The 25,557-nt window shown below is 47.0% G+C and overlaps 1 protein-coding gene across 1 annotated transcript in view; it reads right to left on the minus strand.

Annotated features, from left to right (window-relative positions):
• The window catches only part of LOC142312967 (uncharacterized), a gene marked incomplete at its 5' end in the record, with an annotated part of 138,311 nt that overhangs the window by 35,927 nt on the left and 76,827 nt on the right, over positions 1-25,557 (minus strand). Inside the window, 1 exon segment of the mRNA XM_075351956.1 lies at positions 5,921-6,011. Coding sequence (XP_075208071.1) covers positions 5,921-6,011 — 91 coding nt within the window.

The raw sequence follows: 25,557 nt of genomic DNA on the forward strand, positions 1-25,557 counted from the left end.
ACCCATCGTAGTCAGGACAGTACACAAAGGTGCAGGGAAAGACAGCCGCCATCACCTGTCCGGGGAGAGACACTGCAGCCGGGTGCGGGACCCGTCCATCCAGCCGTTTGGTTTACCGGAGACTTTGTGCATCTCTTGCTGAGTGAGTACATCCGTGCCATCTGGCATCGCGCCGCGCTGTCCCTGCAACCCTGCACCTCACCTACCCTGCCTCCCCGTCTCACCACCGGGCCCCGGGACCACCAACCCCTACCCAAGGAGGGGGAAAACAACATCCCAGCTGCTCCCTACCATCGCTCCTGGGATCCCCGTCACCAGCAGCGGTGGTGCCCACCTTCACCACAACCCGTGGGTGGCGTTACGGACTAAATCCCCCAAACCAACCACCCCTTTTCACTCACGGGCGAGGAGCGCCGCTCGAGTCCCCAGATCCGGCCCACCGCTCGAGCCACCGAGCAGCAGCAGCGCCGGACTCGAGCGTTAGCGAGCGCAGCGCCACGCCGCCCGCGACACTAGTAAAAAGGACTTGTTTAAGCTGATGTGGACTCGGTGTGTCATCTCTCCGCCGTTCTACTGGACCCTTCAGACAAGAAGGCAGCCATCACCGCTCGGTCGCTTCCCTCCTTGTCAGCAACCCGCCGCCCTGAGGTAAAATAGCTCCACCTGTGGGGAGCTGAGAGATCTTAAGCTGCTGTCACCATCGCCTCAGGGGTCGGCCGCGGGCAGCGCTGGTATATCCCGCTTACCAGACACCACAGGTGGCGTCACGTATATCCCCAAAATCATCCCTGAACCCCATCCACAGCCACAGAGTGAGCGCCCAGGGCACGAAGCCGGGACCGACCACCTGTGATAACCCCATCGAGAGTTTAAGTGTCCGTAGTCCCGGCGCCAGAGTACCCCCCTATTGAAAACCCTGATGGTCGACTCCTAAACGTATACATGTTTAGTGTCTACGAACTCACACTGACCTGAGGCATCACACCCACACATCAGTTTTACCATATAGTGAACACAGTGAATAAAATATCTCAAAAACAATAGTGCTCACACTTTTTTGCAATTTTTCCGCATTTGGAATTTTTTGCTGTTTTCCAGTACATTATATGGTAAAACTTATGGTTTCAATTAAAAGTACAGCTCGTTCGGCAAAAAAAAAAAAAGAGCCCTCACATGACGATATTGACAGAAAAATAAAAAAAGTACGTCTCTCGGAAGAAGAATGGCGAAAAAAAAAAACAAAGCGAAAAATCGGCCGGTCGTGAAGGGGTTAATACATTTTCTGTAATAATTGGTGAAACCAAGAAAACGCTGGAGGCCCTTGAGGTCCCTCGGTTGTACCCAATTAGCAATAACTTGTACCTTTCCGAGATCCATACGAAACCCCTCGGCCGAGAGAATAAATCCTAGAAAAGAAAGTTCTTGAACACAAAATGCTGTTTTCACTCATGCCCCTCCTGGATGCAATTGAGGTTAAATGCTCCCCTGAGGTCCAGCTTAGAGAACCATTTCGCTCCAGATAACTGATTATAGAGATCTGGGATGAGTGGAAAGTGATAGGCATTTCTGACTGTAATTTTATTGAGTTCCTGAAAATCGAGGCATGGGCGTAAGCCACAATCTTTTTTTTTTTTTTGTTTAACAAAAAAACCCAGCAGCCACAGACGAGACAGAGGGATGAATGTGACCTTTACTTAAAGGGAACCTGTCAGCAGAAATTTTGCACTAAACCTAAAAGATTCCCCCTCTGCAGCTCCTGGGCTGCATTCTAGCAAGGTTCCTGTTGTTATTGTGCCCCCTTTGAGACCAAAATAAATACATTATAAAGTCTTACCTTTTTGTATGCTAATCTTTTTTTATGTACACGGGGGCGGGCTCTCTTGCGTCCGTTAGTCGCCCTCCTGCTACTTTACGCCGTCCCCCATCGCTCATTTCCATAACTGAGGACGCCGCCCAGTGCTTCCGAGGTCTCGCGCATGCGCCGTGCCACTCTCGCGGGACTGAAACTGTGCACAGTGTGACCGCTGGTGACGTGATTGCGCAGGCGTGAGATTATGGGCAGCACTGTGATTGTCATCAGCAAGTACCCGCCCATAATCTCGTGCCCGCGCTTTCCCCTCTGCCTCCACCGTTCTGCGCAAGCGCAGGCCAGATGAACCCACATCACCTCTTACCCATCTTTCCCTGGAGCAGGAAATAGATGGGAGGAGCGGAGCAGCATAACGGTGGAGGCAGAGTGAAAAGCGCGGGCACGAGATTATGGCCGGGTACTTGCTGATGACAATCACAGCACCGCCCATAATCTCACGCCTGCGCAATCACGTCACCAGCGGTCACACTGCACAGTGCTCACTCCTGCGAGAGTGGCACTGGGCATGCACGGGGACTTCTGGAGCACTGGGTGGCGTCCTCAGTTATGGAAATGAGCGATGGGGGACGGCGTAAAGCGGCAGGAGGGCGACTAACGGACGCAGGAGAGCCCGCCCCCGTGTACATAAAAAAAGATTAGCATACAAAAAGGTAAGACTTTATAATGTATTTATTTTGGTCTCAAAGGGGGCACAATAACAACAGGAACCTTGCTAGAATGCAGCCCAGGAGCTGCAGAGGGGGAAACTTTTAGGTTTATTGCAAAATTTCTGCTGACAGGTTCCCTTTAAACTATCAGAAATATACTTTTCATGGCATTGCGTTCCGGGCCAGAAATATTGTACAAACGGGCCTTGGGCAATTTAGCACCCGGAATGAGATTGATGGTACAATCATAAGAGTGATGTGGTGGCAAAACCTCAGCCTCTTTTTCGGAAGACAGATCTCCAAAATCTTTTAGGTACTCCGGAATACCCTCCAGATTAGTGGAAGACACTTGAACAGTAGTAAGACAACCATTTGCACAATTAGGACCCCATTTAACAATATCACGAGATTCCCAGTCAATCATCTGTAACTAGGGGAATCCCAACACCATCCCAGCTAGGAGGTTATCCATGATATGATATGAAATAAGTTCCTGGTGAAGGGAACCCCCTTTGAGAAGGAACTCCTCAGACACAAATTTAAGCACATTCTGGGACAACGGTGTCTTATCAATGGCAATGATATGAATAGAAGTCTCTAGCCTAACGGTCCCTATCTTAGCTTTGGACACCAGACTAGAGTCAGTGAAATTCATGGAGGATCCACAGTCCACAAAAGCAGAGGCAGAAAGGCAACACTCTCCCATACAGAGTTCCACCTCCAACAGAATCTTTTGAAATGAAGAAAAGGGTACCTGAGAGTCTGGGTGACCTTCTCGACCATCACCTAGACTTAGGCGTTTCCCGGTGGCTTGGCGGTTGGAGGGCAAATGGGACAGTCCTTCTTCCAATGTCCCAAACCTCCACAATAGAAACACAACCTCCTTTCCTGTCGCTGTCTCCTCTCTTTTTCCTTGGAATCAATGGCACCAACCTCCATGGGTTTGGAATGTGGAACAACCTCAGATTTGACAGGACAAAATGGAGTCTCTCGCAGGGTCATCCCTCTCTCCCGCAACCTCCAATCCATACATACTGCCTTGGTCATGGTCTCCTCCAAAGAACTAGGTGGAGGATGAAGGGCCAGAGCGTCCTTTAGATGATCAGATAGTCCTCTCCTAAACTGGCATCTTAAAGCAGAGTCGTTCCAGGACACCTTGGTGGACCTTTGCCTGAACTCAGAACAATACCATTCAGCCATGTGACTCCCCTGAACGAGACCCATAATTGTGTCCTCCTCCTCACTATGACCCGGTCATGTTCATCATAAATAAGTCCCAGGGCATCAAAAAATCTATCCACCGACATACGATAAGGGGCTGTCGGGGGCAACGAGAAGGTCCAAGTCTGAGGACCCTCCCTGAGCAAGGAGATAATTATCCCCACCCGCTGGCTCTGATCCCCAGAGGATCGGGGTCTAAGGGAGAAAAATAATCTACAACTCTCTCTAAACGTAAAAAACTTCTCTTTCTCCTCAGAGAATGCATCAGAAAGCTTAAGCGTGGGTTCAGGAGAGTGCAGGGAAATATCACCGGAATCCGGCTGTCTAATGGCCCACTGAGCCATGGAACCCTGGAGGGTTTTTACCACGGCCGTAAGCTCCCCCTGAAGCCGATTATGGGCAGTCGCCAGAGTTATATGCTCCACGGACAGATCCTGCATCATCAGGGTTAACTCTGACATCTCATCTGCAAGTGCACGTAAGGGGTCCATAACAAGAGAAAAAGTATGGGTTGGTTATAATGTCACGCTGTACAAAGTGTTGGTAAGACGTAGTACAGCGTATTGCCCACTAGGTGGCAGCAGAGTAGTGAAAGAGTCAAAGTAACACTGTAACAGAAAGGAGGCTGAAGTACAGCAGAGTAACTTCAGCGGGCAATTCACTACCAGGGGGCAATGGAGTAGTCAAGCCGTCAAAGTCTAGCCGGGAAGTAAGACACTGCAGAGGGAGGATCAAGATCAGGTCAGAAAGGAGAACCGAGGTGGGATGCTGGGGAATCAGGTATGCAGAGAAAAACACAAAGCGCACAGGGAACAAAAGACAAGACCAGAGGGTGAGGAGACACAAGCACAGGAAGGAGGATGAACTAGGATGGGAAAACAACTGACAGGAGTGGGAAGTCAGGGACTGGGACAGATGGACGAATGGGGGAGGGTACAGGTCAGGGCACGGTAACAAGGAGTAAGATCAAACAGGAAATCTCACCAGAGCTATTCACAGACTGCAGAGCAAAACTATAACTAGCACTGAAATGCTGGTGCAGCGACCAGATATAAGGTCTCCTGAAACCTGAACGAGGCTGATGGGATTTAACCCCTGACATGACCAGGCCGGGTCTGGGAAACTCTGGAGTGGGGAATACCGGTCCTGACAGTAGCAATACCTATTTAGATTCTATTTCTATAATTACGGTAAATGCTGATATGTGGCACACATCTTTTCCTATAATGCACGCCCCTATTCTACACTATCGCTCTCCTATCTATCTCAACTACCAATCTATAAATCCCTAGCTAAGCTGTCTAGCAGCCCCGGCGGCAGCACTTTCCGTTATGTTTCACTTTCACAAAATGGCGCCGATGCCGCATGTCCGCATTTTATATACAAATGGATATATGACTTAGGCAGCCAATGACACTCATGTGTCTGAACCTTGTGATGTTTGCTGCACTGTGATTGGCTGCAGGAACATCTACAAATAAATTTAAGAAAAAAAAAAAATTGTGCTGCACGCCTCTGGCTTTTCCCAAGTCCCCACCCCCTCCACTCATCAAACACCCCCCCTCCCCCCATTCATCATACAGCACCATAATCCTATCCAAAAGCATAACATGTTATTAAAAAAATATTTTTTTTTAAAATGCGATCATGGATCGAACAAAACCGAATATTGCCGACTGTTGGGGAAAATACTAGGGTTACCGAACAAGCTTAGGCTTGTACCGAATTTAAAATTGTAAACCTTTAATCGAACAGGTTCGCTCATTTCTAGTAGGAACCATATTATCACATTCAGCAGCACAAAATAGAGAGAAGGTAGATACATCTTATATGATGCCAGGATTCTAGGAAGGAAGCAGCATCATTACCCTCCACTTTTTCTTAGAGGCCCATCATAAAATTGTTCTTCAACTGATTGTTTTAACTTGTCCGTACATTCTACGTACACTGCTATTTGGCTTTGTAGCTTTCAGATCTGGGTCGCTGTGAGTACGTAATTACTAATTCCAACAGAAGGACTTCCAATGCCCAAAGTAATGGGGACAGTTTCAACGCAGTAGTTTAATGGCAGGATGGCGACCACTTGAGTGTGATGTGGCCAAACTACACCACCGAAAAAGCAGCCACAGCCGGTGACTGAGAAGAATCTGTGACTTCTCTGCATTTAGTGGTCACTACTCACCTGGGTGGTTATCTGTAGGAATCTCCTCTTTACTACGCTCATCACCCATCACATATGTCTCTGTAGCATTAATATGGGTCAGATCTTCACCCTGAAACAAATATTGTAAAAGTCACAGAGAGATAGAGAAGTCACATCTACTGTATGATCAGTTCTAATCCTGCCATCTCCACCATTCTCATTACACAAGTATAAAACATATAATACTGGGGAATAGAGATGAACCTGAGGTTCGGCTTTCGAACAGAATACCAAATTTAAAAATCAAGGTTTAGGTTCGTGGATCGGACGTGCGAGCATAACTTGCGCGAGTAACACTTTGCTTAGGTATGCTTGGTGATGAGCCCTATGTGAGCCAAACTGCCAGTCAATAACTTACTCCAAAGTTACTCCAGGGTTCCGGTCCAGATCGAGTCTGTTGAGGTTCGGCTCGATTGCTGCTGGCGAACCAAGCCTTCACAGAACCGCTCATCCCTACTGGTGGATAAAACAAGACTTAATACAAGACCTTCACAGCCAGGGTCAGACTGGCCCACCGGGGTACCGGGGCTTTCCCAGTAGGCCCCGGGGTCTCAGTGGGCTCCCATGCTTATATAGAGCGGAGCGGCTATGCAGGGCGACGGGGCCATCTGTTTCTCTCGGCCGGCATTTATTGGTGGGCAGACTGGGCGGCTGATCCAGGGCCCCCACACTGAGGGCCCCCAGCCTTTCAATCATGAACTTCAGTGATAGTACAAGTTCTGTACGATCACTGAAGTTTCCGCAGTTGCAGAATGACCTTTAGTGACATCACAGTCATATGAGGCACCGAAGGTCCTAACACTGAACTGCGGAAGTCTAGGCCTGCACATATGAGGTGCGCAGGACCTGGAGACTGAGCCGCTATTCAACTGTACATTTGAACAGTGCGGCGGCGAGAAGACTGAGGTAGAGGAGCTCCTCAGCCCCGCACCAACATGCAGCTGCTGTCATCACACTGCCGCCAGGGCTGCAGAGAAGAGGTAAGCGCTCCATGAGGAGCCGAAGATGACATTTAGAATAAATTTAGATAAGGGGGCTGTGGTGGCGGAGGAGCGGTGTTACATTACAAGGGACATAATTGGGAGGTGGGGGTCTGTTATAGGGCACATTATGGGTCAATGAGGGACATTACAGGGCAGTGGGGGACATTATAAAACAAATTGGGACATTCTGGGGCAATGGGGGTCATTATGAAGCGTATTGGGACATTGTGGGGCAATGAGGCTCATTATGGAGCAAATTGGGACATTATAGGGCAGTGGGGGACATTATAGAGTAAATTGGGACACTGGTATTATTCAGTCAATATGTGGTCTGGTCACTGGGGCGGTATTTCTCCCTTGTATTTGGTTGTTTTCAGTCACTATGTGGTGGTAATATGTTGTCTGGTCACAGTGTGGCAGCATTTTCCCCTTGTACTGTGCCTTAAGAAAGTATTCGGCCCCCTTGAATTTTTCAACCTTTTCCCACATTTCAGGCTTCAAATTTAAAGATAAAATTTTGAATAGTATGGTGAAGAATCAACAAGTGGGACACAATTGTGAAGGTGAACGAAATTTCTTATTTATTTTAAACTTCTTTAAAAAAAATAAATAACTGAAAAGTGGGGCATGCAATATTATTCGTCCCCTTTAAGTTAATACTTTGTAGCGCCACCTTTTGCTGCGATTACAGCTGCAGTCGCTTGGGATATGTGTATCAGTTTGCACATCGAGAGACTGAAATTCTTTCCCATTCTTCCTTTGAAAACAGCTCGAGCTGAATGAGGTTGGATGGAGAGCATTTGTGAATAGCAGTTTTCAGCTCTTTCCACAGATTCTCGATTGGATTCAGGTCTGGACTTTGACTTGGCTATTCTAACACCTGGATATGTTTATTTGTGAACCATTCCATTGTAGATTTTGCTTTATTTTTGGGATCATTGTCTTGTTGGAAGACAAATCTCCGTCCAAGTCTCAAGTCTGTTGCAGACTCCTACAGGTTTTCTTCAAGAATGGTCCTGCATTTGGCTCCATCCATCTTCCCATTAACTTTAACCATCTTCCCTGTCCCTATTGAAGAAAAGCAGGCCCATACCATGATGATGCCACCACCATGTTTGACAGTGGGGATGGTGTGTTCAGGGTGATGAGCTGTGTTGCTTTTACCCCAAACATATCGTTTGGCATTGTGCCCAAATAGTTGGATTTTTGTTTCATCTGACTAGAGCACCTTCTTCCACCTGTTTGGTGTGTCTCCCAGGTGGCTTGTGGCAAACTTTAAACGACACTATTTATGGATATCTTTGACAAAATGCTTTCTCCTTGCCACTCTTCCATAAAGGCCAGATTTGTACAGTGTTCGACTGATTGTTGTCCTATTGACAGACTCTCCCACCTCAGCTGTAGATCTCTGCAGTTCATCCAGAGTGATCATGGGTCTCTTGGCTGCATCTCTGATAAGTCCTTGTTTGAGATTAATTTATTGAGGGACAGCTGGGTCTTCGTAGATTTGCAGTGCTATGATACTCTTTCCATTTCAATATTATCGCTTGTACAGTGCTCCTTGGGATGTTTAAAGTTTTGGAAATCTTTTTGCGACCAAATCCAGCTTTAAACTTCTCCACAACAGTATCACGAACCTGCCTGTTATGTTCCTTGGTCTTGATGATGCCATCTGCGCTTTAAACAAAACACTGAGACTATCACAAAGCAGGTGCATTTATACGGAGACTTGATTACACACAGGTGGCTTATATTTATCATCATCAGTCATTTAGGACAACATTGGATCATTCAGAGATCCTCAATGAACTTCGGGAGTGAGTTTGCTGCACTGAAAGTAAAGAGGACGCCCCAATTTTCAGTTATTTATTTTTTTAAAAAAAAGTTTAAAATAAGCAATACAATTCGTTCAACTTCACAATTGTGTCCCACTTGTTGTTGTTTCTTCACCATAATATTAAATATTTTATCTTTATGTTCGAAGCCTGAAATGTGGGAAAAGGTTGAAAAATTCAAGAGGGCCGAATACTTTCGCAAGGCACTGTCCATGAATACAAGGAAAACAAGCTCACCCGATGAAGACAATTCCAGACGGTGCACGGAAGGGAGGCCACTCCTGAATCCACGTACAAAAAACTCCAGCATCCAGTCCAGTGGTAAAAAATGTTTTTTTTCTTTATTTAATATAGCATAAAAGAGCAATCAAAGTGGCATGGTGCCAACCATACAAATAAAACGCGTTTTGGACGTCGCAGCGTCCTTGATCAAATAACAATAGTTGGAAAACACACCATTTAAAAGGGTATAAACCGGAACAGACATCATAGCAAAAAACATGTGGACTAATTAGCACAATGAAATCAACATAGCATCACCTGAAAAAACAGAAGGGGTTAATATATGTTGTTCAATTTATTCCTCAGGTTCAATCCAAATGGAACTCTAGTATTAAGAATAAAAATCCATTTAGCTTCTTTTATGTGGAGTGTTTTATTTATGTCACCACCTCTTTTGGGAATAGAAATGTTCTCAATAGCATTTACTGTGAAAAAAATCTAATTTTCCTTCATGAATATTGGTAAAATGTTGAGAAGCACCCGAAGGGCTTCTAGTACTAGTATTATTAGTGTCATATACATGCTCAGATATTCTCTGAGGGCACGATTTGTGCTCCCCACGTACTGAAGCTTGCAAAAAGTACAGGTAATAACATATACTACACTACATGTCCCACAATTGAGAAATGAATTGATGTTATATATTTTATTTGTAACACAGGAGCCAAAATTGTTTCCATTAATAATAAATCTACATAATAATAATAATAATAATAATAATAATAATAATAATAATAATAATAAAGTTTTATTTCTATAGCGCCAACATATTCCGCAGCGCTTTACAATTCAGAGGGGACATGTACAGACAATGAGACAATACAAAATAACAAAATTAAGATACCAGGAGGAGTGAGGGCCCTGCTCGTAAGCTTACAGTCTATGAGGAAATAGGGGATACACAAAAGGTGAATGGGGGGGAGAAAAGCTTGTCATATATGGTCCAGCCATCGATTTAATAGGGTATTCAAAAGCAGCTGCATGAACCCGTCGGTGAGAATTTATACAGGTACAGGGGACGAGAACTGGAAGTAAATTTTTTGAAGGGCAGAAAGGGACAAGCTTAAATCAGGGAAGTGAGGTGATAGGCTAGTCTAAAGAAATACGTTTTTAGGGCCCGCTTAAAGGTGTGGATGTTGGGAATTAATCGGATTTCTCTTGGTAGTGTGTTCCAGAGCACAGGCGCAGCTCGTGAGAAATCTTGAAGACGGGAGTGGGAGGTTCGAATTGTTGAGCATGTCAGTCTTAAGTCATTAGCAGAGCGGAGGGCACGGGTGGGGTGATAGAGATGAGGGAGGAGATGTAGGGTGGTGCAGAACTGTGGAGAGCTTTGTAAGTGAGAGTGATAAGTTTATATTGGATTCTGTAACGGATAGGCAACCAGTGCAATGACTGGCAAAGAGCAGAGGCATCAGTGAAGCGGTTGCAGAGGAAAATGATCCTGGCTGCGGAATTCAGAATGGATTGGAGAGGGGAGAGTTTAGTAACAGGGAGAGCAATTAGTAAAGAGTTACAATAATCCAGGCGAGAATGAATGAGAGCACCAGTAAGAGTTTTTGCAGAGTCAACGGTAAGAAAAGGTCGAATTCTTGAGATGTTTTTGAGGTGGAAGTGACAAGAACGAGTAAGTGAACGAATGTGGGGAGTGAAGGAAAGATAGGAGTCAAATATAACCCCAAGACAGCGGGCGTGCTGCTGGGGCGTAATGGTAGAGCCACACACATAAATGGTAATATTGGGTTTCGGAAGGTTAGGAGAGGGAGGAAACAGGAGAAATTCAGTTTTTGACAGGTTCAGTTTTGGATAGAGGGAGGACATGATGTTGGAGACAGCGGACAGACAATCGGTAGTATTTTGTAATAGTGCAGGGGTGATGTCAGGAGAAGATGTGTACAGTTGGGTGTCATCAGCATAGAGATGGTACTGGAAACCAAATCTGCTGATGGTTTGTCCAATAGGGGCTGTGTATAGAGAGAACAGGAGGGGGCCTAGGACTGAACCCTGAGGAACCCCGACCGTAAGGGGAAGAGGAGAGGAAGAGGAGCCGGCAAAGGATACAGTGAATGAGCGTCAGAGGTCAGAGAGGTAAGAGGAGAACCAGGAAAGAACGGTGTCCTTGAGCCCGATAGAGCGGAGCATAGTGAGTAGGAGCTGGTGATCCACAGTATCGAATGCAGCAGAGAGATCCAGGAGGATCAGCAGGGAGTAGTGACCATTAGATTTAGCTGTTAGTAAATCATTAGAGACTTTAGTAAGAGCAGTTTCAGTAGAATGTAAGGAGCGGAAACCGGATTGTAGAGGGTCAAGGAGAGAATTATTTGACAGATAGCGGATTAAACGGGAGTGGACCAGACGTTCCAGGAGTTTGGAGATGAAGGGGAGATTAGAGACAGGTCTGTAGTTAGCGGCACAATTTTGGTCCAGGGATGGTATTTTAAGTAATGGGTGTATGCTGGCATGTTTGAAGGAGGAGGGAAAGACACCAGAGGACAGAGAGATTGAATATTTTAGTTAGGTGAGTGGTGACAGCTGAGGTGACAGATTTAAGGAGATGTGAGGGAATAGGGTCACTGGTGCAGGTAGGAGGGCGAGAAGATGCGAGGAGCCTGGTGACTTCTTCTTCTGTGACTGGATCAAAGAGTGAAAGTGAGCTAGATGAAGTGTAGGAGGGCAGACAATGTGTGGTGTTATGAGGATGGGAGGAAATTTCCTGGTGTATATGGTCAATTTTTTCTTTAAAGTAATTGGCCAGGTCATCTGCACTGAGGTTGGTGGTTGGGGCCAGAACTCTTGGTCCTAAGAGGGAATGCAAAGTATCAGAGAGTTGTTTAGGATTGTTGGCTAGAGAGGTGATGAGGGTGTTAAAGTATGCTTGTTTGGAGAGTTGAAGGACAGCATTGTATGTTTTGAGCATAAACTTATAATGGATGAAATCTTCGGCTAGATTGGATTTTCTCCACAGACGTTCAGCACACCTGGAACACCGCTGGAGAAAGCGTGTTTGCAACGTGTGCCAGGGCTGCTGCCGTCTGCACCGAGTTGCTCTGTGTGTAGCAGGTGCAGATTCATCTAGGATGCTGTGTAGGGTGTCATTATAATGTTTTACAGCAGAGTCAGGACATGAGAGGGAGGATATTGGGGCCAGTGATGACTGCAACTTCTTTAGAAATTCCTGGTTGTTAATGGCATGTAAATTCCTATATGGGAGGTAAATGGGGGTGTCTTGAGTGGGTTGACAGCTCTTGACCAAGAATGAAAGAAGGTTGTGGTCAGAGAGTGGGAGAGGGAGTTAGTGAAATCATGCACTGAGCAGAGACGGGAGAAGACCAGGTCCAGCATATTCCCACCTTCATGTGTAGGAGAGTTAGTTAGTTGTGAAAGGCCAAGAGAGGAGGTTAGAGATAAAAGATGATACAAAAGATACATAAACCGCATGTTTTTTTTACCGCACTTGTATGCACCCACTGTAGAAAGCCAACTACTGCCACCTGCGGTTTAAATGGTGGGACATTTATTGGTTTAATCAGATGGAGATATAATGGATCCTATAGTACAATTTTTTTTGGAAACAAATTTGACTCCGTTTTGTAACATTTTTTTGGTAATCTCATCCAAATTAAGTATAGGAAGATATTTTCTAATGAGATCAACAATAGAATAGTAGTCAACACTATATTTTGTAGAAAAAACAACTGCACTATTCCGGTCATTTTTTTTGGGTGATTTTTTTCAACAAAAGTTGGTCTCTAGTAACGTTTTCCACTTTCTCTTTAGCCTTGTGAACTACTGCTTTAGAATATCCTCTGTGAGCAAACCTATTCTCAAGATATGCGGTTGTAGTAGTGCAACATCTTTTGGCTCTAATAAATTCCCCAGTGGGGATATTGTTAACAACGCATCTAGGATGGCAACTACCCGCATGTAAGAGGGAATTGCCCGCAGTTTTTTTTCGGAAGATTGTACAGTCAACTCAATTGGTGGTAATGTTAGAAAAAAACTTAATATCAAGAAAAGAGATAAAATTGATGTTATACTCATACGTAAGCTGTAAATTAAATGGGTTGTTCCTTAGATGGGAAATTAAGTTCTCAGCGTCCCTCTCATCGCCCTTCCAAACCAGTATAATATCGTCGATAAATCTCAAAAAAATTGCAATATTACACGTAATTGTAAGAAAACCTTTCCCATAAACATGAAAAAATTATTTCTCAACAAAAAACAGGTAGCTTCCACCAAGAATTGCTGCAGATCCTCCGAAACATTACTGTAGTTATGTAAAAGATTACATGGCTGCGCCATGGGAGCGAAGTTCTCACCGTCCCTTGCTAACATCTTTTTAACATGGTGGGAGAGTATATTTTTACAACCAATAATCCCTTTTTAGATAATATCGCAATTTTTTGAGATTTATCGACGATATTATACTGGTTTGGAAGGGCGATGAGAGGGACACTGAGAACTTCATTTCCTATCTAAGGAACAACCCATTTAATTTACAGTTTATGTATGAATTATGTATGAAAAAAAACTGCGGGAAATTCCCTCTTACATGCAGATAGTTGCCATCCTAGATGCGTTATTAACAACATCCCCACTGGGGAATTTATTAGGGCCAAAAGATGTTGCATTACTACAACCGCATATCTTGATGAATGCAGCATTATTGAGAATAGGTTTGCTCACAGAGGATATGCTAAAGCAGTAGTTCACAAGGCTAAAGAGAAAGTGGAAAACGTTACTAGGGACCAACTTTATCAAAAAAATCACCCAAAAAAAATGAACGAAATAGTGCAGTTGTTTTTTATACAAAATATAGTGTTGACTACTATTCTATTGTTGATATCATTAGAAAATATCTTCCCATACTTAATTTGGATGAGATTACCAAAAAAATCTTACAAAACGGAGTCAAATTTGTTTCCAAAAAAAATTGTACTATAGGATCCATTATAGCTCCATCTGATCATACCAATAAATGTTCCACCACGGAAACTGCAGGTGGTAGCAGTTGGCTTTCTACAGTGGGTTCATACAAGTGCGGTAAAAAAACATGCGGTTTATGCAGATTTATGATTAATGGAAACAAGTTTGGCTCCTGTGTTAGGCCTAAAACACACTTCCGCAAAAAAAACGTACGTGTCTTACGGTCCATTTTTCGGGTCCGTGTTCCGTTTTTTAGGGGCGTTTCTCTGGTACGTATGGCATCCGTGTGATGGCGTATGCGAGCCGTGTGTGCGTGTGGAATGTCCGTATTGACTTAAAATACGTACGTGTGCTGTCCGTGTGCTGTCCGTTTTTAAAGGCCCGCATTCTTACCCAATTAACAAATTTAATCATTCAGCATGAGATCCTGGTGTTGTTGTTTGCTTTCAATTGACCTCATAGATTGGAAACAAGTGTTGCAGATTTTGTGATGAAAAACGGACACGGACGATACGTGCTGAACACGGACATACTCCGTGTGCGGTCCGTGCAGGCACGGACCCATAGACTAAAGCGGGTCCGTGCCTGCGTGCTGCCGGCCAAAAACGGACATGTCATTCTTGTAGAAAAGTGCACACACGTACTTACCACATGGACACACGTTCCGTGTGATTTTACGTGTGTGTGCCATCTACCATTGAATAACATGGGTCTCCGTGTCTCCGGTACGTGCAAAAACGCACCGCACAGGTACAAAAAAAAAAACGGATGTGTGTTGCGGATCTTACAAATAAAATATATAACATCAATTAATTTCTCAATTGTGGGACATGTAGTGTAGTATATGTCATTACCTGTACTTTTTGCAAGCTTCAGTACGTGGGAAGCACAAATCGTGCCCTCAGAAAGAGAATATCTGAGCATGTATATGACACTAATAATACTAGTACTAGAAGCCCTTCGGGTGCTTCTCAACATTTTACTAATATTCATGAAGGAAAGAAGGGAATTTTGTTTACTTACCGTAAATTCCTTTTCTTCTAGCTCTAATTGGGAGACCCAGACAATTGAGTGTATAGGCTATGCCTCCGGAGGCCGCACAAAGTACTACACTTAAAAGTGTTAGGCCCCTCCCCTTCTGCCTATACACCCCCCGTGCTCCCACGGGCTCCTCAGTTTTGGTGCAAAAGCAAGAAGGAGGAAAAATAATTATAAACTGGTTTAAAGTAACTTCAATCCGAAGGAAACTCGGAGAACTGAAACCATTCAACATGAACAACATGTGTACACAAAAAAACAGGGGCGGGTGCTGGGTCTCCCAATTAGAGCTAGAAGAAAAGGAATTTACGGTAAGTAAACAAAATTCCCTTCTTCTTTTTCGCTCTATTGGGAGACCCAGACAATTGGGACGTCCAAAAGCAGTCCCTGGGTGGGTAAAATAATACCTCGTAAGAGAGCCGTAAAACGGCCCTTTCCTACAGGTGGGCAACCGCCGCCTGAAGGACTCGTCTACCTAGGCTGGCATCCGCCGCAGCATAGGTATGCACCTGATAGTGCTTCGTGAAAGTGTGCAGGCTCGACCAGGTAGCCGCCTGACACACCTGTTGAGCCGTAGCCTGGTGCCTCAAAGCCCAGGACGCTCCCACGGCTCTGGTAGAATGGGCCTTCAGCCCTGAGGGAACCGGAAGCCCAGCCGAACGGTAAGCTTCGATAATTGGCTCCTTGATCCACCGAGCCAGGGTTGATTTGGAAGCCTGTGACCCTTTACGCTGGCCAGCGACAAGGACAAAGAGTGCATCCGAGCGGCGCAGGGGCGCCGTACGAGAAATGTAGAGTCTGAGTGCTCTCACCAGATCTAACAAGTGCAAATCCTTTTCACATTGGTGAACTGGATGAGGATAAAAAGAGGGTAAGGAAATATCCTGATTGAGATGAAAGGGGGATACCACCTTAGGGAGAAATTCCGGAACCGGACGTAGAACCACCTTGTCCTGGTGAAAAACCAGAAAAGGGGCTTTGCACGACAACGCTGCTAGCTCAGACACTCTCCGAAGAGAAGTGACTGCTACTAGAAAAACCACTTTCTGCAAAAGTCGTGAGAGGGAGATATCTCTCATTGGCTCGAATGGTGGTTTCTGAAGAACCATCAGCACCCTGTTTAGATCCCAGGGTTCTAACGGCCGCTTGTAAGGTGGAACGATGTGACAAACTCCCTGCAGGAACGTGCGTACCTGTGGAAGTCTAGCTAGGCGCTTCTGGAAAAACAGAGAGCGCTGAAACTTGTCCCTTAAGGGAACCGAGCGACAAACCCTTTTCCAGTCCAGATTGAAGGAAGGACAGAAAAGTAGGTAATGCAAATGGCCAGGGAGAAAAACCCTGAGCAGAGCACCACGACAGGAAAATTTTCCACGTCCTGTGATAAATCTTGGCGGACGTTGGTTTCCTAGCCTGTCTCATAGTGGCAATGACTTCTTGAGATAACCCTGAAGACGCTAGGATCCAGGACTCAATGGCCACACAGTCAGGTTGAGGGCCGCAGAATTCAGATGGAAAAACGGCCCTTGAGACAGCAAGTCTGGTCGGTCTGGTAGTGCCCACGGTTGGCCGACCGTGAGATGCCACAGATCCGGGTACCACGACCTCCTCGGCCAGTCTGGAGCGACGAGGATGGCGCGGCGGCAGTCGGCCCTGATCTTGCGTAACACTCTGGGCAACAGTGCCAGCGGAGGAAACACATAAGGGAGCTGAAACTGCGACCAATCCTGAACTAAGGCGTCTGCCGCCAGAGCTCTGGGATCTTGAGACCGTGCCATGAACGTTGGTACCTTGTTGTTGTGCCGGGACGCCATGAGGTCGACGTCCGGCACCCCCCAGCGGCAACAGATCTCCTGAAACACGTCCGGGTGAAGGGACCATTCCCCTGCGTCCATGCCCTGGCGACTGAGATAATCTGCTTCCCAGTTTTCCACGCCTGGGATGTGAACTGCGGATATGGTGGAGGCCGTGGCTTCCACCCACATCAAAATCCGCCGGACTTCCTGGAAGGCTTGTCGACTGCGTGTGCCGCCTTGGTGGTTGATGTATGCCACCGCTGTGGAATTGTCCGACTGAATTCGGATCTGCTTGCCTTCCAGCCACTGCTGGAACGCTTTCAGGGCAAGATACACTGCCCGAATTTCCAGAACATTGATCTGAAGCGAGGACTCTTGCCGGGACCACGTACCCTGAGTCCTGTGGTGGAGAAAAACCGCTCCCCACCCTGACAGACTTGCGTCCGTCGTGACTACTTCCCAGGATGGGGGTAGGAAGGATTTCCCCTTCGATAATGAAGTGGGAAGAAGCCACCACCGAAGGGAAGCTTTGGTCGCCTGAGAGAGGGAGACGGTCCTGTCGAGGGACGTCGGCTTCCTGTCCCATTTGCGTAGGATGTCCCATTGAAGAGGACGCAGGTGAAACTGCGCGAAAGGGACTGCCTCCATTGCTGCCACCATCTTCCCCAGGAAGTGCATGAGGCGCCTCAAGGGGTGTGACTGGCCTTGAAGGAGAGATTGTACCCCTGTCTGTAGTGACCGCTGCTTGATCAGCGGAAGCTTCACTATCGCTGAGAGGGTATGAAACTCCATGCCAAGGTATGTGAGCGATTGGGCCGGTGTCAGATTTGACTTTGGAAAATTGATGATCCACCCGAAACTCTGGAGAGTCTCCAGGGTAGCGTCGAGGCTGTGTTGGCATGCCTCTTGAGAGGGTGCCTTGATCAACAGATCGTCCAAGTACGGGATCACCGAGTGACCCTGAGAATGGAGGACCGCTACTACAGTAGCCATAACCTTGGTGAAAACCCGTGGGGCTGTTGCCAGGCCGAATGGCAGTGCCACGAACTGCAGGTGTTCGTTTCCTATGGCGAAGCGCAAGAAGCGCTGGTGCTCTGGGGCAATCGGAACGTGGAGATAAGCATCTTTGATATCGATCGATGCAAGGAAATCTCCTTGGGACATTGAGGCGATGACGGAGCGAAGGGATTCCATCCGGAACCGCCTGGTCTTTACGTGTTTGTTGAGAAGTTTCAGGTCTAGGACAGGACGGAAAGACCCGTCCTTCTTTGGGACCACAAACAAGTTGGAGTAAAAACCGTGGCCCTGTTGATGAAGAGGAACAGGGACCACCACTCCTTCTGCCTTCAGAGTGCCCAGCGCCTGCAGAAGAGCCTCGGCTCTCTCGGGAGGCGGAGAAGACCTGAAGAATCGAGTCGGGGGACGAGAGATGAACTCTATCTTGTAACCGTGAGACAGAATGTCTCTCACCCAACGGTCTTTTATTTGTGGCAGCCAGGCGTCGCAAAAGCGGGAGAGCCTGCCACCGACCGAGGATGCTACTAGAGGAGGTCGAAAGTCATGAGGAAGCCGCCTTGTTAGCGGTGCCTCCAATGTTCTTTTTAGGACGTGACTTAGACCGCCATGCATCAGAGTTCCTTTGTTCTTTCTGAGACCTTTTGGACGAGGAGAATTGGGACCTGCCCGCGCCCCGAAAGGACCGAAACCTCGCCTGCCCTCTCCTCTGTTGGGGAATGTTCTGTTTGGGCTGGGGTAAGGATGTATCCTTTCCCTTGGATTGTTTGATGATTTCATCCAGACGCTCGCCAAACAGCCTGTCGCCAGAAATTGGCAAACTGGTTAAGCGCTTTTTGGAAGCAGAATCTGCCTTCCATTCCCGTAGCCACAAGGCCCTGCGGAGTACCACCGAATTGGCGGTCGCCACCGCCGTACGGCTCACAGAGTCCAGGACAGCATTAATAGCGTAAGACGCAATTGCCGAGGTCTGGGTGGTAATGGATGCCACTTGTGGCGCGGCCGTGCAAGTGGCTGCTTCAATTTGCGCTTGACCTGCTGAGATAGCTTGCAGCGCCCATACGGCTGCGAATGCTGTGGCAAAAGAAGCTCCGATAGCTTCATAGATGGATTTCAACCAGAGCTCCATCTGCCTGTCAGTGGCATCTTTGAGCGAGGCCCCATCTTCCACTGCAAGTATGGATCTAGCCGCCAGTCTGGAGATTGGAGGATCCACTTTGGGACATTGAGTCCAACCTTTAACCACGTCCGGGGGGAAAGGATAACGTGTATCCTTAAGGCGCTTAGAAAAACGCTTATCTGGACAAGTATGGTGATTCTGGATTGCCTCTCTGAAATCAGAGTGGTCTAGAAACATACTCTGTGTCCGCTTGGGAAACCTGAAATGAAATTTCTCCTGCTGAGAAGCTGACTCCTCCGCCGGAGGGGCTGAGGGAGAAATATCCAGCAACTGATGGATGGACGCAATAAGATCGTTCACTATGGCGTCCCCGTCTGGAGTATTAAGATTGAGAGCGCTCTCAGGATCAGAATCCTGATCAGCTGTCTCCGCATCATCAACCAAAGATTCCCCCCGCTGAGACCCTAAACAATATGATGTTGAGGGAAATTCTAAGCGAGCCCGCTTAGTCAATCTGGGGCTGGGGTCTAAGTCAGAACCCTCAGACTGGGATGTAGGAGATACCCCGGGAGGACATTGTTGGTCCAACTGAGGGGGGCCCGGGAACAACGATTCATCAGGGTCCCGTTGCTGAGATACCGGCCTGGACTGCAAGGCTTCTAGTATCTTAGCCATAGTCTCAGAGAGTTTAGCAAACTCAGTCCCCGTCACCTGGACAGTGTCAACAGGTGTCTCCCCCTGGGCCCCTCTTAGCATAGGCTCCGGCTGAAGAAGTGGCACAGGGGTCGAACACTGCACACAATGAGGGTCAGTGGAACCTGCCGGTAGTGGGGTCTTACAAGCGGCGCAGGCAGCATAATAAGCCTGTGTTTTGGCACCCCTGCCTTTTGTGGGCGCCATGCTATAGTTTTCCTTGAGTTACACAAAAGGGTATATAGCCAGAATGCACTGTGCTCATACAGTGTAAAGTATATATGATACACAAATAATGTACCAATACACTACAGCACCATGGGGCTAGCACCAACAGGTGCTGCTTACCAGCCGCCTAAAGCGGTTGTGAGGCCACCAGAGACCGTGTCTGGGTCTCCCAGGACTTGTCCCTCTTCTGCAGCGTCGGTGGAGCTGACAGGAATGGCTGCGGCGTCCTGACGAGATGAGGGAGCTGTGGGCGTGGCCGAGAAAGAGCGCGAACTGGTGCTCACACCGTGCACAGTGAGGGGGGTGGAGTATGTAAATCATACTCCAGCCCTCAGAGCTGCTCGCTCCGTGCAGCGTCCCGCCCTTCCCCCTGCCTGTCAGGGCTGAGGGCGGGAGAAAAGTAAACTAGGCCGCAAGGAAGCCGGGGACTCTAGTAATAAACGTGGCCGCCGTAAAAGCGCGGCCGGCGTGAAAGTCCCCGGCGAACTACAAGTCCCAGCCGCGCCGCAGTGTCCCATGGCAGCGGCGGTTAGTGCGGTAGCCCTTACATATAAACACACTCAGCGACGCTGAGTGTGTAATGGCACATATAGACCCGGTCAGCGCCGCGGTCCCCGGTGCACTAGCACACCCAGCAAAGCTGAGGTGATGCCGTGCGCGGTCCCCACAGGGATACAGAGTACCTCCAAGATGCAGGGCCATGTCCCTGAACGATACTCGGCTCCTATCCATCAGGCTCCACAGGAGTTGTGGATGGAGCACGGTCTCAGTGCCTGGAGACCGGTAAGATCCCACTTCACCCAGAGCCCAGAGGGGGATGGGGAAGGAAAGCAGCATGTGGGCTCCAGCCTCCGTACCCGCAATGGATACCTCAACCTTAACAACACCGCCGACAAGAGTGGGGTGAGAAGGGAGCATGCTGGGGGCCCTATATGGGCCCACTTTTCTTCCATCCGACAGTCAGCAGCTGCTGCTGACTAATCTGTGGAGCTGTGCTGTGCGTGTCTGACCTCCTTCGCACAAAGCAAAAAACTGAGGAGCCCGTGGGAGCACGGGGGGTGTATAGGCAGAAGGGGAGGGGCCTAACACTTTTAAGTGTAGTACTTTGTGCGGCCTCCGCAGGCATAGCCTATACACCCAATTGTCTGGGTCTCCCAATAGTGCGAAAAAGAAATTAGATTTTTTCGCAGTAAATGCTATTGAGAACATTTCTATTCCCGAAAGAGATGGTGGCATAAATAAAACACTCCACATAAAATAAGCTAAATGGATTTTTATTCTTAATACTAGAATTCCAATTGGATTAAACCTGAGGAATGAATTGAACAACATATATCAACCCCTTCTGTTTTTTTTTCAGGTGATGCTATGTTGATTTCATTGTGCTAATTAGTCCACATGTTTTTTGCTATGAGGTCAGTTCCGGTTTATACCCTTTAAAAGGTGTGTTTTCCAACTATTGTTATGTGATCAAGGACGCCGAGACGTCCGAAACGCGTCTTCTTTGTATGGTTGGCACCATGCCACTTTGATGGCTCTTTTATGCTATATTAAATAAAGAGAAAAAAAATGTTTTACCACTGGACTGGATGCTGGAGTTTCGCAAGGCACTGTATGTGGTATTATCGGTCTTGGTCTAGTGGATTGTGTTGTGTATGGCGGTCACTTTTTCTCTCTGATATCAATATGGGGAAGATTCTTTATTTAGAATAGACATTAAATACTTGAATGTTTAACCCCTCCCTGTCCTGTGACTACTACACTGTAGCAAATATGCACTTACAGAGTTTCTCCGCTGAAAACAAGTAATCACCTGTTCTAAGGCCACATGCACACATTCAGTATTTGGTGAGTTTTTTACCTCAATATTTGTAGCCAAATGCAAGAGTGGTAAAATCAGAGGAAAAGTATAATAGAAACACGGTCAACACTTCTGTATTTTTCACCCACTCCTGGTTTTGGCTACAAATACATACTGATGTAACAAACTGACCAAATACTGAACGTGAAAATGTGATCTATAATAATAATATTAATCTTTATTTCTATAGCGCCAACATATTCCGCAGCGCTTTACAATTCAGGAGGATCATAGACAAACAAGTAACAATTATAGAAAATACAATATTTAGAGGGAAAAAAAGACAACCCTGCTCGCGAGAGCTTACAATCTACAATGAGATGGGGGGAGGGCGAGGTACAAGTACTTATTTACAATGATAATCCAGCCATCTCAAGGAAATGGGGGATAGATAATGGCTTCCTGGACAAGTTGGCCAGAACCTTGAGATGCATTTGGGTGCCATGGAATTTGACGTGGGGTGATGTTCTGAGAAGTTGTGGAAGGACTATGTGAGTTTAGTTCGGCTAGGGAGTGTGAATAGGCCGCCCTAAAAAGATGCGTTTTTAGGGGGCGTCTGAAGCTGAATAGTTATGATTCGTCCTAACTTCTTGGGGTAGAGCGTTCCAGAGGACTGATGCAGCTCGGAAGAAGTCTTGGATCCGGGAGTGGGAGGTTCGAATTAGTGTTGATGTTGGTCGAAAGTCATTTGCGGAGCATAGAGAACGGGTGGGGTGATAGATAGAGAGGAGGGTGGAGATGTAGGGGGGTGCCGCACTGTGGAGAGCTTTGTGGGTGAGAACAAGCAGTTTGAATTGGATCCTGTGATATATGGGCAGCTAGTGCAATGACTGGTGATCCGGAACCATGTAAGATCACAATAGATCATTGGCCACTAATCTGGCTGCCATCCCCTTACTAACCATCAACACTAGAAGTAGCTGAAGGGTGAACTAACATCCTATGCACCGCGAACCCAGCCGGAAAACTAGCTATCCTAAAAGGAAAGAAGGATGAATAACTCTCTGCCTCAGAAATAGACCACAAAGGTATAGCAAGCCCCCCACATTCAAAGACTACAGTGATATAGGAAAACACAATACACAGATGGATGATAGGATTAGCAAAGGTGAGGCCCCATTGACTAAATAGGAAAGGATAGGAAAGGAGCTGATGGTGGCCAGAGAAAAACCCTATAAAAATCCAAATACCTGATAGTACAAAAGTCCTCAGATCGCACGATCTGAACTCCGTCCTATATCAGGTGCTCTTGTCAAACCAATGAACAGAAAACAGGAACAATTACAAATTCAAGAAGCAACAAACACATGGACTTATAGGAGCAATACTCCAAAAAAAGCTGCAGAGAGCTTCCCAGCTAAGCAACAGAGAGGGAAGATTCCTGCATGCAAATGAACTGACAATAACCACAGCAAATGACAAACCCAAATAAGAACAAAAAGAACAAAACAACATATGAAAGAACAAAGCACTTATCTGGGGTAGATGTGGTTTGGAGCAAGATGAGAAGGCTGGTAAACTAAAGAACAAATGACAACCGGCTCAGACGGCTAGCAGACCAAGGTTTAAATAGGCAGAGAGTTAGCAATGGAAACGCCCATTGCTCCAGCACACCTGGTCTCTGTCCAAACCATTCCTGGCCACAAGAGGGAGCCTCACAGCAGCAAAAGCATAACCGACATTCACAACACAGAGGCAACCGAGTAGCGGTTGGCCAGATAGTTGATCCTGGCTGCTGCATTAAGGATGGACTGTAGAGGAGAGAGTCTAGTTAGGGGGAGACCAATTTAATAGAGAGTTACAGTAGTCAAGGCGAGAGTGGATCAGAGCCACGGTGAGGGTTTTTGTCGTTTCCATTGTGAGAAAAGGGCAGATTCTAGAGATGTTCTTGAGGTGCAAGCGGTAGGAGCGGTCAAGAGATTGTATGTTGGAGGTGAAGGAAAGATCAGTGTCATGTATAACACCCAGACAGCGGGCCTGCTGCCTAGGACTTATCGTTGTGCCACACAGAGAGGGAGATGTCAGGTTTAGGAAGGTTGAAAAACAGAGGGAAAAGAAGAAGTTCAGTTTTGGAAAGGTTAAGTTTCAGATAGAGAGTAGACATGATGTTGCAAACTGCAGTCAGGCAGTCACTTGTGTTTTGTGTTCTGTAGAACAGCGGGGGTGAGCTCAGGGGATGAGGTGTATAGCTGTGTGTCATCAGCATAAAGATGGTACTAAAAGCCAAATCTGCTGATGGTCATTCCAATTGCGGCAGTGTAGCGGGAGAAAAGAAGAGGGCCAACGACTGAACCTTGAGGGACCCCAACAGTGAGAGGAAGAGGAGAAGATGTGCAGCCAGAAAATGATTCACTGAATGACCAGCCAGAAAGATAGGAAGAGAACCAGGAAAGAACAGTGTCCTTTAGGCCGATAGAATGGAGCATAGAGAGAAGGAGATGGTGGTCAAAAGTGTCGAAGGCGGCAGATAGGTCAAGAAGGATAAGCAGAGAGTGGTCACCCTTACGTTTTGCTGTTGAAAGGTCAATGGTCACTTTGACAAGGGCAGTTTCTGTTGAGTGTAAAGGGCGGAAGCCAGACTGTAAAGGATCTAGAGGAGACTGGGAGGAGAGGTAGCATGTGAGGCGAGAATAGACCAGGCACTCCAAGAGTTTGGAAATGAAGGGGAGATTGGAGACTCATCTGTAGTTGCTTGTGCAGGACGGATCAAGAAAAGGTTTTTAATAATGGAGTAATGATGGAGTGTTTAAGGGAGGAAGAGAAGATACCAGAAGAGAGAGAGATTGAAGAGCTTAGTCAGGTGAGTAGTGACAACCGGAGAGAGGGACTGGAGTAGGCGTGAGGGAAAGGGATCAGTAGGGCAAGTGGTAGGACGAGAAGAAGAGAGGAGCCTGGAGACTTCCTCCACTGTGACTGGGTCAAATGTGGAAAGTGAGCTGGGTGGAACGTGGGGAGGGATGGGATTCACATCGCTTGGTGGCTGGGAGCTGATCTCTTGGCGGATGTTTTCTATTTTCTCTGTAAAATACGAGGCCAGGTCATTAGCATGAAGGTCTGTGATAGGGGTCTGTACTTTGGGACTGAGGAGGGAGTGAAAGGGGTCAAAGAGCTTTTTTGGATTGTTGGAAAGTGAGTAAATAAGAATGGTGTAGTTGGTCTGTTTGGCGAGGTGAAGGGAAGAGTTGTAGGTCCTTAACATGAACTTGTAGTGGATGACGTTTTCCGGTGTGCGTGTTTTCCTCCATAGGCATTCGGCACACCTAGAGCATCGTTGGAGAAATCGAGTTTAGGATGTGAGCCAAGGCTGTTTTACTCTGTGTTTGGAGGTTCTGAGGGTGAGGGGTGCTACTTGGTGCAGGGTTCTTCTGAGTGTGTCATTGTAGTGCTTTACAGCCAGATCAGGACAGGAAAGTGAGGAGATGGGGGACAGTGATGAGTGTAGAGAGTCTGTAAATGTCTAAGAGGCAATGGCCTGTAGGTTTCTGAATGTGTGAAAGGTGGGAGTGTGCTGGGGTGGGTGAGGGTTTGTGAGCTTGAAGGAGAGGATGTTGTGGTCAGAGAGGGAAGAGGTGAGTTGTCAAAGTGAGAAATTGAGCACAGGCAGATAAAGACCAGGTTAAGGGTGTTACCATCTTCATGTGTCTCAGAGGATGAGAGCTGTGAGAGGTCAAGGGAGGTGGTAAGAGATAGAAGCTGGGATGCAGATGGGGAGGAGGGGCTGTTCATGGGGATGTTGAAGTCTCCTAGGATGAGGGTTGGTAATTCAAAAGACATGAAATGCGCCAGCCAGGCTGAAAAGTGGTCAAGGAACTGGGTGGGTGAGCCTGGTGGATGGTATATGACAGC

The sequence above is a fragment of the Anomaloglossus baeobatrachus genome, chromosome 5 (assembly GCF_048569485.1).
Source record: "Anomaloglossus baeobatrachus isolate aAnoBae1 chromosome 5, aAnoBae1.hap1, whole genome shotgun sequence".
Classification (NCBI taxonomy): domain Eukaryota; kingdom Metazoa; phylum Chordata; class Amphibia; order Anura; family Aromobatidae; genus Anomaloglossus; species Anomaloglossus baeobatrachus.